Here is a 19,446-nt window from a genome sequence, read left to right on the forward strand (position 1 = left end):
TCGTCCAGCTCGGAGCTATCACTAAGCTGTAAAAAGGCTTCACCTGGGCTGCTCTCATGTGGGCAGCAGTTCTCAGAGGCTCAGCCAGACCCTGCCCAGCCGGCAATGGGGGGCCCAACCTGGGCTCGCCCCACTCTCCATGCAGGCAGCATCTTCTGGAGGCCCGGCCGGGCCCGGCCTGGCCACCCAGAGGGGCAGCAGAGCCCAACCTGGGCCAGGCCTGGCCCGACTACAATGTTACCTCATAGCAGATCACCGAAGCAAGAGAGCGGGCGGTCAGCAGCAAATTAGTTTTAAATGTTCCTTCCAAAGTCGCACTGACACTTCTCATTGGTCAACTTAGCTGCCAATATCCCAGCCTCCTTTTTGATAGGTCCTTGTCCTCCCCCCCTCAACCCACGCTACGGTCAGGGCAGGGAAAAATGTTTTACATTTCTCTATACCTAGAAAACAAAATTGTGCCAACCCATGATAATGTGCTTGAATATTCCAGTAGAATTTTGATCTAACTTTGTGTCGTGGTTTAACCCCAGCCAGCAACCAAGCCCTGTGCAGCCGCTCACTCCCTCTCCCACCAGTGGGACTGGGGAGATAATCGGAAGGGTAAGAGTGAGAAAACTCATGGGTTGAGATAAAGACAGTTTAATAGGGAAAGCAAAAGCCACACACACAAGCAAAGCAAACTAAGGAATTCATTCACCCCTTCCCATGGGCAGGCAGGTGTTCAGCCATCTCCAGGAAATCAGGGCTCCATCATGTGCAATAGTGACTTGTGGAGACAAATGCCATCACTCCAAATGTCCTCCTCTTTCTCCTTCTTCCCCCATCTTATATACTGAACATGATGTCTCATGGTCTGGAATATCCCTTGGGTCAGTTGGGATCACCTGTCCCAGCTGTGTCTCCTCCCAACCTCCCATGCACCCCCAGCCCCCTCCCCAGCGTGGCTATACAAGGAGCAGAAAAGGCCTTGACTCTGTGTAAGCTCAGCAATAACAAAAGTAACTATAATATCAACCCTGTGTTCAGCATAAATCCAAAGTGCAGCCCCATACCAGCCACTGGGAAGAAAATTAACTCTACCCCAGCCAAAACCTGTATACTTTGTTTCTTAACAAATCCTGGAAAATACCTATTTTCAGTGTGCCTATGCTGCTTCTAGGTTGTACCATATTTTGTCTTTTTCCCCAATTTTTTCTCTTTGCATCATTGCATGAATTTTGAATGAGTACTATATAATTTCTTCATAATGTGCATCACAACTCAGTATTCTTTCCCTAGTGTGAAGTCTATGTGTGCTGAAAATGATGCAAGTTACCCATTTTTTCTATTCATAATTGTATGTATTTTTCATTTAATTGAGTAAAATTAGTAGAAACAGTTAAAATGACACAAACTTGGTTTTACAGTGTAGTTCCTAGCAGTATTCTCACTGTGAAGAATGATAGCTCTTGTATCTCTCTGCTGTGTGAATGTATGTTTCCAGATAGATAAGCAGCCAATTTAGTAGCAGTTATAATCTTTGACTTGCAGAAATTATGAAAAAATGTTTATGTACATTTTAAGTTGCTTTCTAATACACTTCAACTGGATTAAAAAAACCTTCACACTGCAAATGCTGTGGATCTCTTACAGTTGTTGACCAGTGCTCTGAGATACTTTTAGTGTCTGAAAATATGAAAGGGGAAGTCTTGGGAAAAAAACTGTCAGCATCCAGTGTCTCTTGACTTTCAGCCATATTTAGATGGTAGATGACTTCCTATTTCTGTTGAAAATAATTTCTTTTGTAGGGGCAGGGGAATCCTAACTCATAATACCACTAAGTTGCAACTCTAGACCCCTCAGAAGTAATCGCATTTTATCGGCACAGTTAATTGCCGTAAAACTTACAGTGTTTGACTAAAATAATCCATATCAGTTTTTGAGGCCTAATGTGTGATAATGTTATATCACTGTATGAATAGGTTTACTTTTATATTTTTTAAGAAAGCCAAGGCAAGCAGCTCTGGTGTCGCAGTTGAGGCGGTCACGATACAAAGCAGAGACCAGAAGCAGTCTCAAACGGCAACTGTTTATTATCGAAAATGGCTGACCTTTTATACACTTTCTAATTGTTTATACTTCTTCTACCCCAGCTATTGGTTACAATAAATCAACATAACACCATAGGTGGAAAGTAACAGTGACTTCTAAAAATACTTCATCCAGCTGCAAACTTCTCTCCTTATCTTTCTTCTGTTCTTTTCTTCTCTCGGTCTCCTTGGTAACAGCCTTGAAGAAAGCTCTTTATCAGCTTCTTCTTGCTTCTCAACTTCTCCCTCCTATAGCTAACAGGCCTGCTGTTAGCCCCTTCTACACTCTGGTGCAGGTGCGTTTTGCAGGAGAGCAGAGGATCTATAGGAAGTGGTTGGTGATGGTGTCCTGAGCTGGGGAAACCCCAGGAGAGCACCGAGACCCATCAGGAGCCAGCAGCTTGTATGAGAGTAACTGACGAGGCATGGGCAGGGCCAGGAGTAATGGTGGCCGCCCCCTGTGGCACTTAAGCCAGGTAGTGGTGCGGCAGGTTGTGTAGGAGGCCCTGCCAGCTCAATCAGGGAGCAATGGTATCCACCTGGCAGACAGCCACAGCCAACCTCTCTAAGCTCTGCACACCATGACTGAAACAGCTGCCTAGACAGAGCTCCGGTGGGAACATGCTGTCACCCAGGTGTCAGGCTACAGGGTGTGCCCTGCTCTTATACCAGTATTGGACAGCAGTAGTGAGCACACCTGTGGGAGGTGTGCTCAAGTAGAGGAATTCCTCTGCTTAGTGACAACTCTGGGAGGTGAGTAGGTTGAGGAGTATCAGGGAGTGCAAGGAAGAGACTACTGGAACCAAACCCTACCTTTCCTGAAACAGGCCCACCAGTCAGACAAGGCACATGATAGGGAAGATCCTGTCTTCTTTCTGCTTGGCTTAACATGGTGACCTAAAAGATAGGGGGTAATGGTGACAAGTTCCTACCCAATGCAGCAGGCACAACTCATCTGTGACTACCCCACCTCCCCATGTGCCCTGGCATAATAGGTATGAGGCTCTGCAAGTGGAGCTGAACAATTGTGGTTAGTCTCTCCCTCGGAGCTGTTTTTGCCTCAGCTAGCTTGAGAGACAAACCACAGTTGGAAGGATTTTTTCCTCAGGGCCTCAAAAATCCCAGGAGTAGCTGTGAACCTTTTCCTTTAGAGAGAGTAGGTCCCCATCGATGGCAAAGGAAGGTCTGCACTTGATCCAGGGGAAATCAGGGCTTTATTTGGTCTTTCTTCTGTGGCCCTGCCCCCACCTGGGTCAGGAGCCTCTTCCCTGTCCCCCAGCCAAGAGGGCTTTCCACGTGCTTTTCTGGCTTATATCAAGGGGAAGGGGCTAAAGGCAGGGACAAGCCACTACCCAATCAGGGCTAAGGTGGGAGTGGAACAGAGTTGGATTACATTCCAGGAAGGGAACAATATGGGAGAATGGGCAGGGAAAAGGGGCAGGGACAAACCTCGGGATGATACATTTTCCAGGGGAGTGCAGAAGAAACCATTACAAAACCCAATATAAAAATGAAATACAATATAAACCCTAATAATACACAGCAACAAACAGTAATGAGGACAGTGGTTCATGTGGCATGGAGGTGTCACCAAGGTTAAGTCAGCCTATGCCCTGTGTCAAAACTGCTTCCATAAAGAAAAAAAGGTCATTGTCATAGGTGACTCACTTCTGAAAGGAACAGAAGGCTTCACATGCAGACCAGACCCACTTCTTTACGAAGTCTGCTGCCTCCCTGGGGCCCAGGTAAAAGATGTGAAGAGAAAGCTTTCTATGTTGGTACAACACTCAGATTATTGATTTTTCAGGTAGGCAGTGATGAAGTTGCAACAAGAAGTCTGAGGGCAGTCAAGAGAAACTTCAGGGTCTTGGGGTGACTGGTTAAGGGATCAGGAGCACAAGAAGTGCTTCCAGTTGCAGGGAATGATGAGGGAATGTAATGGTTTTAATTCAATAACCAGGCAGAAACACCAATTAATGTAGTGGTTTCACGTTCGCCAAATTCTGGTTGCCAAATTTAGTGTAGTGGTCTTAGTGTTTCTTCTCTTTTTCTGGGAGAAAGATTAGGAGAAAAGCAAAGCAGGCTCAAGCTTAAAAATAAACAAATAGTCTTATTAACATACACTAAAAGAATGGAAAAAGAAAGTTGGGGAAAAAACTAAACCAAAACAATGAAACTCCAAAAACACTCTTCCCTCCTCCTACAAACTTAACTTTCCTACAAAACAACATAAAAGAGACAAAACCTATGATTATCAGTCATTTTCACCATCTGAAAATAGTCTTTCACCAATCTTTAGGAGAAGAGTCTCTCTTAGAGTCATGGATCCCACTGACAACCTAGAACAGTTCTCTTGTGAGTTTTTTTAACTGTCACAAAAACAGCCGCCCAAGGAAACCTGCTTTTGTGACCCCTCCCATTAGCAGGTTCTCAAGCTGCTTATGGGTCATGGGTCTTAGACTTTTGCATACTGGGGTGTCAGCTTTTAAAGATGAAAAACTGCAAAGGCAAAGGGTTCTTCATCTCAAGGAACAGAGATATCTTCTCACTTCTTCACTGGCAGAGAGGACTTCTTAGCTCTATCTCTGTTCAAGCATCTTATAGGATTAATATCACCTAGTCCATCACAAACACCTTTGCTCAAATCCACACACAAATCTAAAGAATCATCTCCCCAAATGCATATCTTTCCCATGATTTAAAGGGATAATCTAAATATAGAGTTCATTTCCATGGCTCAATAAGAATGGAATGACAAACTCCTCAGCCCCCTGTCTCAGTAGTCTTTTCACTCTTGCTCCACTGACTTCATGCTGTTTCTTCTCTATGTTCACTGTGTCCCTTTATTTTCTCTCGCGGCGAAGGGTTAAGCCTTGGAAGCTTCATTTTGCCAGGAAAGGGTTAAATCTGCCCAGAGTCTTTTCTCTCTCGATGCAGCTCATGGTGTTAGATTTTCAAGGCTTCGCTGGTGAGGGGGGAAAGAACTCACGAGGGGGAAGAACTCACGCAGAAAGATCAGAGGTCAGAGCACCTGGGCAGTCAGGAATAAAAAAAACCAGGCAGGATCATAAATGCCTTTTTTACCCACCCCTCAGTGTAAATCGGGGTGGGCCTGGCCCAGCCAGGCCCGTAACTGGTATCAGGGGCCCGGCCGACAGGCCTGCCTGGCCCCCCCCCCCTTGCTGGCAGCAGATGGGGCCTGGAGGCACAGCCCGGCCAGGGCTGCTCATCTGGGCCTGGGCAAGCCTGGCCCCGGCTGCCCAGCCAGGGCAGCGGGGCCCGGCCGACCCCTGGCTGCCGTACGATGTTACCTTTCTCTCTCTGGCCAAAGGGAAAAGAGGCTGACCTGCAGGAAATCAGGGGTTTTTATATGGGTACTTCCCAAAGTCACAGCTGACATTCTCAGTGGTCAAAACAGATGCCAATATCCCAAACTAGCCTTCTGATAGGTCCCTGTCCTTTCTAAAGCAATTCCTCCATAACTAAAAAACCAAACTGTGCCAACCCATGACAGGGAAGAAACAGGAAGAGCCAGTAGATGAATACCTGGCTCTGAGCCTGATGTCACCATCAGAATTTTGTTTTGTTGTGATCATGGGTCAGTTTACGCAAACCAGGCCTGCTGGCAACAGATGAGGTCCACCTGTTTCAAAACAGGAAAAGGATCTTTGTACAGGAGTTATCAGGGCTCGCTGAGAGAGCTTTAAACTAGATTTGAAGGGGGAAGGGGATAAACCCATGCTCACTAGAGAGAAGCCTTTGAGCAGCACACCAGTGTTTGAGGGACAATGTGCCAGTGAGGTCCTTAGGTCTGCCATCTCAGTGGAGGTAGGGGATATGTTGCCTTTTTCCCAACCTGGAAATGAAACTCGAGATAATTTTAGTAAGAAGGTAATATAAAAGGGGATCTTTATTTGAAGGCCATAAGAGGCAGTTATGGAAACATGTCCACAAAAGCCCACCGCCCCCCAGGGGTGAGTACATTTTTATAGGTTTTTGGAAATTAGCATAATTGATAAAAAGCACCAATTAGGAGGACAAGGGGTGATGCAATTCCTTCCCAGGTCAAGCCCCTTCTCTGGAGCCCTCCTTTCAGCACTAATTGTACTTTGTCTATGAGAATGCATCTCGAAGAGTTGTTCTCGGCCTTGGTTCCCAGGAAGAATCAAGATAGCATGGAGCCTTGTACCTCCTGGGGCTTGAAGCTCTGGAATTTGTTTTGTCTTTCTGCCTAAGGAAAGGCCATGGAAAAGTACTGAGAAAACTAGTCACTAATACAGACTACAGAGCTACAAATATGTGTGAAGAATACAGAGAACATATAAAAGAAAAAAAGGCAAAACCTAAACGGCATCAGATGGAGATCCATGAGGCAGCAAAGACACAAGGATTATTGATTTGTTAGAAATCCCAGAAGTGCCTGAGAATGGTCACACAGGAGTTGGAGCTTCTTCCCCCCAAAAAGGCAGCAGGATCAATAGCCCAAATGAAATGCGTCTACACCAGCACACAGCATGGACAACAGGAGGAGGTGGAAGCCATGGTGCAGCAGGAAAATTATGACATAGCTGCCATCATGGAAACATGGTGGGGTGATTCACACAACTGGAAAGCTGCAATGGATGGCTATAAACTCTTCAGAAGCGACAGGCAAGGAAGGAGAGGCAGTGGGGTAGCCCTGTATGTTAGGGAGTGTCTTGATTCCCTGGAGCTTAATGATGGTGATGATACAGTTGAGGGTTCATGGGGAGGAATCCAAGGGAAGGCCAACAGGGCAGATGTCTGGGTGTGAGTCTGTTTGTCCTGGTTTAGAGCAAATTTGTGAGAGAACCCCTGAATGGGGTCCCTCTGGGAAGTAAACCCAAACAGCCTCTCCCCACAACCGGTCTGGGAAAAGAAGTTCCTTGGAGAAAAGTGGAAAAAACGATTTATTTAACAAAGTGCCCACAAGCATAAAGAATGAATAATATGAAACAATAAAACCTCTCGTTGCTCTGAAGGGGCATGGTAAATTCAGAAAGTTGTTGCTGTGGGTAGCTCAGCTTGCTCAGTCTCTTATCAGTTCTTCCAGTGCTGGAAAAATGCCATCCTGGGCCCCAGAGGGGTGCAAACATGAGATCTGGGTGTCTCTCTGGGTTTTTCAGTCCAGGACAAGTTTAAACGGTCCAGATAAAAAAGGAAAAAAACAGACCAGAGAGCTTCTCTGCCTCAGCTAGCTAAAACTAAGAGCAAAACAGGACCCCATGCCGCTGTTCGTCCATGCCTCAGATGAGCACAGTCCAGGAGCAGGAATGCAGAGGAGTGAATGCTGTTTTCAAAACAAACTCCACACATCTTATTTCTCCCCCTTTGTCAGGTCACCCAGATTGTTTCATAAAGGGTAGAAGCATGAAGAGCAGAGTTCAATGCTTTAATTTTTATGTTTCTTTTTCCCAACACTGACCAGACTTGAAATCACAGCCTCAACCATCCCGAGTTCTAAGCCATCTGACCCAGCGACAGCAACAACAAACACAGACAGCCCCTGTTCCTCCTCCTAGGCTGGAGTCCTCCTCCCAGGTAAAACTCCACAAGCCATCACCAGTAGACACCTCTACCGCTGTTAGCAAAATGTTACAGCTCCCCACTATATCTATGGATAACCAGGAAGTGACTGCTCGCCAAACCCAGCAGAAGCAGATAAAACCACCAAAACGGAGAATAACTCCAGCATCCAAGGTGGGTAATTGAGTTTGTCCTTAGTAAACATATAAGCATACAAAAGCTTGTATCAGCAATAGTATGGCCAGCAGGACCAGGGAAGTGATTGTTCCTCTATACTTGGTACTGGTGAGGCTACACCTCGAGTCCTGTGTCCAGTTCTGGGCCCCGCAGTTCAGGAAGGATATTGAGGTTCTGAAGCAAGTCCAGAGAAGGGTAATGAAGCTGGTGAAGGGGCTGGAGCACAAGTCCTAGGAGGACCAGCTGAGGGAGCTGGGGGGGCTTAACCTGGAGAAAAGGAGGCTCAGGGGGACTTTCTCCCTCTCTACAACTGACAGGAAGATGGAGCCAGGCAGGGGTCGGTCTCTTCTCCCAGGTAACAATTGACAAGACAAGAGGAAATGGCCTCAAGTTGCACCCAGGGAGGTTTAGATAGGATATTAGGAAAAAATTCTTTACAGAAAGGGTTGTCAAGCATTGGAACAGGCTGCCCAGGAAGGTGGTGGGGGTATTTAAAAAACATCGATGTGGTGCTTAGAGATATGGTTTAGTTGTGGACCTAGATTAATGGTAGGGCTTGATCTTAAGGGTCTTTTCCAGCCTTAATGATTCTATATATATAAGTTTCTAGGAAGAAGGAGAGCAAAGATGATGGTCTGTTTCTTGTTTATAAAGCAGGAAATTCAAAGCTGAAGAGTTTTTAGGTTCAAAATACAGTGATGTCTTTTCTAAGCAAATATCTAATTGTTCTGTGTTGAAAATGACTGTTGCTATGTGATTTTTGGATTGACTTAGTAGCCACAAGATGAATATTGGCTGAGCGGGATGATCACAGATGACACTGATATTGTAGAGTAGTATGGCTTACTCTTTCCGCTCCGGATCAGGGCACAGAATCAATGAATTAATTTCAGGTTACAAGAATGTAGTTAATTTATGTAAAGTGAGGGGTTGTCACAGATCTAGTTAGCAACAAAGGCTGAGCCAGTAACTGAAGAAGCCTGTAGTTAGGGGACAAGAGTGTCAGTTACTTATATCTTTAATACAGATAGTGCATGCAAAGGAATTATGTTGGATTTTTTCCTCCTTTAAGATTCCTGCCTCTGCAGTGGAGATGCCTGGATCAGCAGATGTGACAGGATTAAATGTTCAATTTGGAGCTTTGGAGTTTGGATCAGAGCCTACGCTCACAGAATTTGGATCAACTTCAAGCAGTGAGAATACCAGCCAGGCAACCAACAATAGCTTGTACTCAAAATCTGTCAAGTATGTGTGAGTTCCCCTCCTGCATTCTTGCATGTCTTCTTTAAGGGGTCAAGTTTGCGCCAAAAACATCAAGGCACAATTGCCATATAATGAGAGGGGGAAATATGATGACATGTAAGGTGAACGTGTGCCCAGGTGGCCAAGGTCAATGGCATCCTGGCCTGTATCAGCAATAGTGTGGCCAGCAGGGCCAGGGAAATGATTTTTCCCCCATACTTGGCACTGGTGAGGTCACACCTCGAGTCCTGTGTTCAGTTCTGGGCCCCTCAATTCAGGAAGGACATTGAGGTGCTGGAATGAGTCCAGAGAAAGGCAACAGAACTGGTGAAGGGTCTGGAGTGCATGTCCTATGAGGAGCAGCTGAGGGAGCTGAGGATGCTCAGGGGGGGCCTTCTCACTCTCTACAACTCCCTGACAGGAGGGTGGAGCCAGGTGAGGGTTGGGCTCTACTCCCAGGGAACAAGGGACGGGACAAGAGGATAGAGTCTTAAGCTGCGACAGGAGAGGTTCAAGTTGGACATTAGCAGGAATTTCTTCCCAGAAAGGATGATTAGACATTGGAATGGGCTGCCTAGAATGGTGGTAGTCACCGTCCCCGCAGGTGTTTAAGGAAAGACTGGATGTGGCACTTAGTGCCAAGGTCTAGTTGACAAGGTGTTATTTGGTTATAGGTTGGACTCGATCTCAGAGGTCTTTTTCAACCTAATTGATTTTGTGATTCTGTGAAGTGTTTTCTGTGGATGACATCTTAAAGAAGAAATTTATTTTCTAATTACAATCAAAATCTCCCTTGATGGGTCAGTGTGAAGCTGGCGATGACATGAATGTATATAATCTTATAATTAAGCTATCCTTTATAAAATTGCTGGTTTTGTGTTTAATTTTCCTGATTTTTAAATTTGTTTGAGGGTTTGTTCCTCACAACATAATTTTTTTTTCTGCTTTTTGGTCCAGGAGAGATGACCTTTGTAACATATATGTGTATTAGTAGATTGGCACCAGATTACAAATCTGATGCTTCTATGGGATGAGAAAAAAAGCCAGTCTTTCATTATGCTGAACCTCTTACTGAAATACTAAAATGGCTAATGATAAATGATAAATGCCAACATACTAGTAACCCATTTTTTCTTCCCTATTCATTCAAAAATTGGCTTCAGTAAAGAAGTTTCCCAAAGATAAATCAGAAATATTATTAAAAATGAACTTTCACATTAATTTCTAGTTCTGTAAACTAAAAAAACCCAAAAAGCAGCTGTTTAGAAAGTAAAACAATCCTGCATGTTTTAAAGTACTTTTCCTCTGCATAGTTCTGTTAGACTGATACTTTAATGACAGAATTCTGTTGTTAAAAGAGACTGTGTGTTTCTCATCATATAACAGGCTTTATGGATCTACTTGTTTAAAAAAGAGTTTATGTTAATAAAAAATATACTTTGAGAAGGTGAAAATTATGACCAAAAAAAGTGCTTGTGAGTAAACTCTTGTTTTGGTTGGGCTGGCAGGAGGAAGATGAATGGTGCTTAGTGCAGCTGATGGTTTTGAAACAGTGATTACTGGGGACCAAAGTAAAAGTATATATTTTTTCTCATTATTAGATTTTCTAGTATAAATAATTTGACTGCATGTTTAAGGTCGTTCTAGATAACTATATAGGAGCTGATATTTTTCACAAAGGTATTTGAGATGTAGTTTGCCATGTTGATAAATAATTTTTACTTTTTCCAGTGATCCTTTGAATACCTATCTGCCAATATCCAATACAGTGCAGGAGTCCACCTTCACAACCTCTGCCATCAGCTCTTCCAGTCTGACCTGCTCATCCCAGAGCACTAGCCCAGTAACATCTTCCTCCTATGAGCAGACTTCTGTGCTTAGTAGGATAGTGTACCAGAGCTCCATGGCTCCATCTGAACCAACCCCTGTTGCAGTTACAGTGAGTGAAATTCCAAAATAAGACTTGGACAAAAAGAAAATATTCTTATTGGTGTTAGACTTGTATTATGCAGATATGGTAATATTTTAATCAAGCCAAGTGGTATTTTTGATTCCCAAGGCTACTGTTGTTTTTTCTTTTCCTATTTTGTAGCCATTTCTTGTATATGGGATATAAGAGCCTCTGCTTTTATGGGTTTTGACATCTTAAATTGCTGTCTAACCTTTATTCTTAGTAACACTTAAGATTCTATCTGAGTTTCCTTCCCTGAAGCTAAGTTTTTTTAAAAGGAACTATCTCTGTATGGAAATATCAGTCATAGTATTTTGCCATCACTTGACCATTTCCATCCAAAGGTATATTATTTATTAAATTAATATGGCACCTAGAAAATTGATCCCAAACTGTGGCCCTTCCAGCATTACTCTTTTGTTGGATTTAAACAGCAGTTGAGATTAGTTTCATCTTTTATTTTAAAAAGCATAAGGAGAGATCTAGTCTAGGACAGAGAGAGTCTCAGGAGATAGTGAAAAGCACCTACTCTATTTATATATGGAATGTAGGTTTGTTTTAAGAGAATTTATTTTATCAAATATTTAAGGAACTTGTGAGAGTTTGTAAGTTTATTTACTCCTGGCCTTTGTTATGTAATGGCTCAGTCACACTTGTCTTCTGCACTAGCTCATATTTACTGGTGAGGATCAAGCATAGGCTATCCACTTCTGTACTCCAGCGTTATCCAAAAAACAACTGGTGCCTCTCAAGTCTTATCTTTCAATGGAAAAAAATTGGCGTCTCTGTGTAATTTGGATAGTTAAAATTGTGAGTTGCATTAGATCAAAAGCACAACCATTTCCTATATGTTATAGCAATTCTTTCTTTCATATTGGTGTGAACCTGAAGTTTATGTTATATACAGTAGATGGGATGGTCTCCTGCTGATGGGTGTATTATGGGCAGTATATGAGATTCTGTATGTTCAGTACACCTCACACTTGAGACAACTTTATTATGTGGTTTTGTTAAAGTCTATAAAAAAGTTAATTTTCTGTCTTTTTGGTCTTTCAATTTAGAATGAATATAGAATTTTGCATGAAGCATGTTCTGTGTGTGGTTGGGTCTGAAAATTTAATATTCCTATTTGATAATTTATTAATCCATTTCTCCTTTGTTTACAGAATGGGCACAGCAGTGTTAGAACACAGGCAACTCTTGACAGTAAGTTTACAAAGCTTGGTCGTGCACAGGGCTTTCTGATCTTTCCTTACTACTTGCTGTGTGCACAACTGGAGCAGTGATGTCTGGTTTAAGGCTTTATATTGTTCTCATCGACTATTTTATTTCTGACTCTTTTGAGTTTATTTTGTATTTCCATAGGATATACTACTTGCTGCTTGACTAAAACTGAAGGGTGAAAGCAGCTCTATTAAATCTACAAACCTAAGCAGCCTTAGAATTAAAGCAGCTGATTTGCTGCTGCTTTTTCTTTTGAATTTATCTGCCAAAATTAGTAGAAAATAAAAAAAATATAAAATGAAAAATTAACATAAAATTTAATAGTAATTCTTCCAATTCTCAGTTGGGAAGCTGTGAATAGCATTTAGCTATAATGACACAAAGTCACATTCTCTGAATGCACCTCTCATTTGGTGTAGTGCTACTTGTGCCCTATTAGATGCCCGTGGGGAATAATGGTGACTAACATGGTCCCTCTGCCAGATACCTTGCTCCCATGCAGTGGAGTAGCATAATACTGGCTCTGATACAGGTGTTAGTGTTATCTTCATCTTGGCTAGGTTCTAATGTGGTATTTTACTTGTAGCAACCCTACATCACTGTTCCTGGAGTTAAAATAATTAAAATAATTTCTAGATTTTAATCCTCTGAACTTTATGTGCTGCTCTGTGGAAATTTTCAAGGGCAACAGTGTGAATTAACATATTTTGGAACCCCAACACTTTAAGTCTGTCTTTCTCTTAAGCATCTCTTGAGGTAGGTCACTAATAGGGTGGACTGTTTTTTTTATACTTCTGAGTAGAAAGAAGTTGGGCATTCAAGCCTATAAACAATGTTTTGTTAGTGCTAAGTTAAATTTAAATGAGCAGGAGGAGTGTATACGCCCAAAGAGTTACTGTTGCAATAATAAATCCAGGACTCCGTTTCTTCATGCAGGAAAAAGCATATCCTTTATTCACATAACTTATTTTTATACAGTTTTCACAGACCTCATGTTCAACTCCAATTGGCTAGTAGTTTTCTTGCCACTCAATTCATTGGTTATTAACTGGTATTTTACCTTTCCATCAAATCTCTCTATTCTTAATTGTTTACATATTTTGTTCACTGATTCTCATGGGATAGATTTATTGTTTATACAGGTGCAAATGGTTCTCTTACTAAAATAGGTTATTGTGCTGTTTTCTCATTCCTCTAATTCTTCCTTATGGGAACTTACAAGTTAGTTATTAGCTTAGCTGAAGTAACAGGGCCTAAACCATATTTTATAAGGTCTTTCTTTTATAATAATCTCTACCTGTCTGCAACAAGTTACCACTTGAAAGATTGTTATACATAAAAACAACTTTTCAAGTGGAAAAGTTTCTTACTCTTGTGCACAGAACTAATGAACAAAATATGAAATTCATTACAGGACTTGTTTTTTTTGCTTTGGAAAACAAAGACCTGAGAATTCCTAATATTTTTGTAATTATTCTTTCACAGCTTTATTAGTCCCTTTTTCTGAGCCAGTTCCCCTTTGAGAACACTTTTGGTCTTTTCTGTATCTCAAGCACCTAAATTGGAATCAGTCTTCTTCCATGTATCTATTTCATGAATCCAAACTACTGTATAATACTCTCTTTTTAACATTTGAAAGTACTGACATTTTCCCTTGTGCATATGCTGATAATACTCTTAGTTCATAGAATGGCTTGGGTTGGAAGGGATTTCAATTCTATTTCCAACCCCCTGCCATAGGCAGGAATACTTCCACTAGACCAGGTTGCTCCAAACCTCATTCTACCTGGCCCAGAACACTTCCAGAGATAAGGCAGCCACAGCTTCTCTGAGTGTCCTGGTTTGGAGCAAATTTGTGAGAGAACCCCTGAATGGGGTCCCTCTGGGAAGTAAACCCAAACAGCCTCTCCCCACAACCAGTCTGGGAAAAGAAGTTCCTTGGAGAAAAGTGGAAAAAACGATTTATTTAACAAAGTGCCCACAAGCATAAAGAATGAATAATATGAAACAATAAAACCTCTCGTTGCTCTGAAGGGGCATGGTAAATTCAGAAAGTTGTTACTGTGGGTAGCTCAGCTTGCTCAGTCTCTTATCAGTTCTTCCAGTGCTGGAAAAATGCCATCCTGGGCCCCAGAGGGGTGCAAACATGAGATCTGGGTGTCTCTCTGGGTTTTTCAGTCCAGGACAAGTTTAAACGGTCCAGATAAAAAAGGAAAAAAAACAGACCAGAGAGCTTCTCTGCCTCAGCTAGCTAAAACTAAGAGCAAAACAGGACCCCATGCCGCTGTTCGTCCATGCCTCGGATGAGCACAGTCCAGGAGCAGGAATGCAGAGGAGTGAATTCTGTTTTCAAAACAAACTCCACACATCTTCTTTCTTCCCCGTTGCTTTTAGAACTAGTCTCACAGCAGTGATTCTCTCTAGGATCCTTCTTCATGAGTCTCCCTTCTTCATGAGTCTCCCTTCTTCATGCTCCTCAAGGGTGCTCCCCCATTATGATCCTCCCCTTACCAGCTAACCCCCTCTTTTATCTCACTCATCCTTATTGGATATAGCTGTTACTCATCAGGGGCAAGGCTGTATTGGTTAATTAACACAGCTGTTACTTATGAGGGGTTACTTAAAGGTACAGAACTTAACATACAGCATAAACAGAACAGACAATTGAGGATACAAGTATCAAAAAGACACCCCAGGACACTGGGCAACTTGTGCCAGTGCCTCTCTACCCTCACAAGGAAGAATTACTTCCTAATATCTAATCTAAACCTACCCTTTTTCAGCCTAAAGCCATTCCCCTCTGTCTTGTCACTCCATGCCCTTGTCAAAAGTCCCTTTCCAGCTCTATTGGAGCCCCTTTAGGTACTGGAAGGCTGTTACTAGGTCTCCCTGGAGCCTTCTCTTCTTCAGGGTGAACAATCCCAACTCTCTCAGCCTGTCTTCACGGGAGAGGTGCTCTAGCCCTCTGATCATCACCTTGTCCCTTGTGGCGGTTCTTTAGAGAGACCCAGACAACCATCAATGGCAAAAGGCAATGAGTCTGCTCTTTCTCCGGGGGGGGGGGGGGGGAATCACGGCTTTATTTGGGTTCCAGCCCCTTGAGCTCCTTTAGCTCCTTCCCCATCCCCGTTCCATGGTGAAAGAGACCGCCCCACCTCCCTCCCAGGGCTTTTATGCAGGGGGAAGGGGCTAGAGGCAGGGACAAGCCACTACCCAATCAGGGAGAAGGCGGGAGTAGAACAGAGTTGGGTTTACATTCCAGTGTGGGAGGATGGGCACGGCCGAGCAGGGACAAACCACGTGATACAGTTTCCAAGGGGAACAGGGGATATAGAAAAAAACATTACAAAACCCAATATAAATATGAAACACAATATAAACCCAATTAATGCACTACAACATTTCCCCGTTTCTTATTAAATTGAGAAGGAGGAAGGCTCAGTCTGTGGGAGATGCTCAGAGTTTGGACCTTGAATACCTTTAAAGCTGAAAAAGAAAAAATTACATCAAGTGCAAACAAACTGTCGAGAAAAACACTGTTAAGGGATAATTAGGAGAGGGTTCAGCGCTTTCTCCTCCTCCAGGCAGCACTGGCCACTTGTGGGGCCTCTGCAGGTGGGTTTGCATTTTTAGGGATGAAAGGTTTCACCCACTCATCTGGCACCCACTTGAGACATGGGGGAGTGGACACATAGGCATACCCACGACCCTAGGTGACCAGATCATGAGAACTTTTTGTTTCTCTGGTCGCTGGATCCTTTAATATCACATCGGGTAACTTTTGCTGAAAAGCGGAACTAGTTAAAGCACGATTTGTTAATTCAACATTTGCATTTTCTAGTTTTTTCTCCCCCCTCCTCGGACTTGCTCCATTTATGTCAGCACGCTGGGCAAGCCGGCGCTCAGCTTTTAGTTTTTTGAAAGGTTCTCTTTGGGCCCCTGAGACCCCCCGCCCCCATCGTCCCGAAAGTCCAGTCATTTTCTCTTTAAAGGGCATTGAGATGCCCAATGTCCAGCCTGATTGCACAGGAGACACATTCTTCTCTTGGGCGGTGGCCGTGGCACAGGCACAGGAGGCATGGTGTCTGCAGCAGCGGTTTTTTGTGGTGGCTTGACTCTGGAACTGTGGCTTTGGTGAGCTGTCATGAAGGGAACCTTCCTGGCACACACCTGGAGCATGTCATCTAAGGTTGGAGCCAGTTCCATGGGCAGGCTGAGGATGGCTGCCTTGCACTGTTCGTTTGCATTGGTCAGAGCCATCTCCTCCAGGACCTGTTCCTGGGCTCCTTCTTCTTTAACCTGTAACTCGATAGCACTGGTTAATCGCTCCACAAATGCTACAAAAGGTTCTGATGGAAGCAAAGGAATTTCCTGAGCCTGCTTGAGGGCTGAGACCCATTCACTATCACCACATAGATGTTCTAATTGAATTGGGAAATTATTATTATCAACAGCTGTTTCAGGATTTTGCCAAAGCTCTGGAAGTAAATCTCTTTGGAGGTCAAAGGGAACTGTAGGATTCCCTGCTAAATTTGCTTTTAAAAGGTTGCAACAGTATTCACTTTCATATCCAAAATTGATCTGAGCTTTATATAAATCCTGAATCGCTTGTTGGGGGAAGGTGTCCCAATAACCATAGACAACGCCCCCCGTTTTTGACTGTCGATATGTGACAGGGGTAGCAGAAAAGTCGGGATCACTTCCTGCTTCCGGGTTCCCGGTTTCACCCCCTCTTCCCCTCTGGGGCATGGGAACTGGGATTGTGGGCAGGGAAACCATGGGAACCAGAGGCAGGGAGGGGCTGGAGGCTTGACTCACACGGAGCGGAGTCAGAGGGTGGAGGTTTGAGGGTAGGGGGTGGAGTCAGAGGAGAGGGCAGTGCCAGGGGCAGCACCAAAGGGAAGGAGGGGTCTGGGGAGAGGAAGGGACTGCAAAAGGGATTGTGGGAAGGAGGGACAGACAAAGAGAGAGGCTCCTCATGGCTCGAGTGCACATGGCTTCGGCCTTTTTAGGGAACAAAGGAGTCTCCTCCATCTTGTGACCCCCCTTCCGAACTAAGACTAGTTTGGGAATCACTAAGATGGGGGTTTTGAGCATTCAAACTGTCTGCAAAAGTACAAACTGGGGAAGAAGGGAGGTTTGGGGAAAGTTTAGGGGTTTCTCGAGGAATCTGGCCAGAGTTCCTTGAGCAGGGGAGCTCTGGAATTTGGGGAAAGCCCAGGGAGCTGCAGCTTCCCTGCCCTGTCTGGTGGGCTGCTTTCCTCAGAATATCCGAGCCTGAGGAAGGGGTTTTAGGGTCAGGAGAGAGGGAGACTGAGGAAACTGGGGAAAATCCACAAAGAACTGGCTTTTTTTTCCTCTTCATTTTGTTTTTGCAATGCAAATAAAATTTGCAAGCTCCAAAGAGCAAAATTTGCTTTTTCTTTATCATTAAGGGAGCTTGATTGAGACAATTTTTTTGCAACAGCTTCCCAAAATTCTGGGGAGCTTATTTGCTCTAGTGATACATGTGGAAACTGAGAAAACAACCACCAAATTAATTTTTTCAGCTGTTTCTTTGAACAATTGGTCCCCCATCATCCAAGGCACTTAAAATTTGGTAATAGACTATTTTTTGAGACGCAGACAGCCTAGCACCCATTTTTGGCTCAGATTTTAAGTTTCTGTGTCCCCTTTCACTGTGACTGAGAAACTGAAAGAAAAAAAAAACAAAAAAAAACCTCGGAGAGAGAAAAGACCAAAAAAAAAAAAAAAAGCCAGAGGGGAAACTGTTACCTTTTCCACCCCCTGTGCAGCCAAAACCGAATGTGCTATTAAAGCACCCTGAAGGTTTACTCTGAAAGTGAAAACTTTCCCCCAAAGTTAAAAAACCCTTTCCCTGAGGAATAATGCCTCTGAAAAGATTTTTCCTTAGATCCCAAAGTGGTAATACTTACCAAACATCCAGCATATAGATGAATTTTTTCCCTTTTTTCCCAATCACTCCTTTTGCCTGAGACTGACCCTTTTGGTGCAGAAAGAGCTTCCAGTCTCGGTTCCCAGGGTCGGCTTTCCACTAACATGTGGTCACCTTCTCTGGGAGCAGCCTGCCGTTTGGGGGGCTTCTTCACAGCACTCCGATGGGTTCTTTAAGTCCAAAGGAAAAAACTACAGCCTTGGTCTGTGGAGTCCTGTGTTTCAGAGACTCCACAGCGAATGCCAAGCCTGACAGGTCTGTCTCTCTGCGTGGACGGGCTACGTTTTGGGACTCACATGCCTGCATGAGGTTCCTCGGCCACGTGGTCCACGCGTGGTTCTTCCAGCTTTCTGGGAGCCCCTCGTGGCTTCGAGCCGCACGCTTGGGCACCAGCTGTGGCAGTTCTTTAGAGAGACCCAGACAACCATCAATGGCAAAAGGCAATGAGTCTGCTCTTTCTCCGGGGGGGAATCACAGCTTTATTTGGGTTCCAGCCCCTTGAGCTCCTTCCCCGTCCCCATTCCATGGCAAAAGAGACCGCCCCGCCTCCCTCCCAGGGCTTTTATCCAGGGGGAAGGGCCTAGAAGCAGGGACAAGCCACTACCCAATCAGGGACAAGGTGGGAGTGGAACTGAGTTGGGTTACATTCCAGTGTGGGAGGATGGGCACGGCCGAGCAGGGACAAACCACGTGATACAGTTTCCAAGGGGAACAGGGGATACAGAAGAAAACATTACAAAACCCAATATAAAAATGAAACACAATATAAACCCAATTAATGCACTACAACGGTCCCTACTCTGGACTCACTCCATCAGGTCCACCTCCTTCTGATGTTGGGGCCTCCAGAGCTGGACACAGTACTCCAGGTGGGGGTCTCATGAGAGAAGAGTAGAGGGACAGAATCCCCTCCCTCGACCTACTGGTCACACTGCTTTTGATACAGCCCAGGTTACACTTGGCTTTCTGGGCTGCAAGTGCACATTGCTGGTTTATATTAATTTTTTTATTCACCAAGACCCCCCAAGTCCTTCTCCCCAGGGCTGCTCTCAATCCATTCTCCACCCACCTTGTATTTGTGCTTGGGATTTCCCTGACCCAGGTACAGGACCTTGCACTTGGACTTGTTGAACTTCATGAGGTTTGCACAGGCCCACCTGTCAAGGTCACTCTGGATGGCATCCCTTCCTTCCAGCATGTTGACTGCACCCCACAGCTTGGTCTCTTCAGGAAACTTGCTGAGGGTGCACTCAATCCCCCTGTCCATGCCACCAACAAAG

At 44.2% G+C, this 19,446-nt stretch overlaps 1 protein-coding gene and 1 non-coding gene across 12 annotated transcripts in view; both read left to right on the forward strand.

The window, feature by feature from the left end:
- Window positions 1-19,446, forward strand: part of LOC120764843 (ubiquitin-associated protein 2-like) — a 256,201-nt gene that overhangs the window by 170,147 nt on the left and 66,608 nt on the right. For 6 of the 11 annotated variants that reach the window (XR_005704307.2, XM_040088943.1, XM_040088936.1 and 3 more), the window contains 4 exons: window positions 7,519-7,790; window positions 8,866-9,044; window positions 10,767-10,974; window positions 12,153-12,192. Coding sequence is in view for 10 of the 11 variants with exons in the window: in XM_040088943.1 (XP_039944877.1) it covers window positions 7,519-7,790; window positions 8,866-9,044; window positions 10,767-10,974; window positions 12,153-12,192 (699 nt within the window). In the remaining variant the exon portion in view is untranslated. The remainder of the gene's footprint in view (window positions 1-7,518; window positions 7,791-8,865; window positions 9,045-10,766; window positions 10,975-12,152; window positions 12,193-19,446) is intronic. The other 5 variants (XM_040088949.2, XM_058423902.1, XM_040088945.1 and 2 more) reach the window with 4 other exon arrangements.
- On the forward strand, window positions 8,477-8,559 carry LOC120765013 (small nucleolar RNA SNORD121A). Its single transcript, XR_005704343.1, has one exon. It is a non-coding gene; the product is annotated as a small nucleolar RNA SNORD121A (small nucleolar RNA).

This window comes from Hirundo rustica, chromosome W, assembly GCF_015227805.2.
Source record: "Hirundo rustica isolate bHirRus1 chromosome W, bHirRus1.pri.v3, whole genome shotgun sequence".
In the NCBI taxonomy this organism is placed as follows: Eukaryota; Metazoa; Chordata; class Aves; order Passeriformes; family Hirundinidae; genus Hirundo; species Hirundo rustica.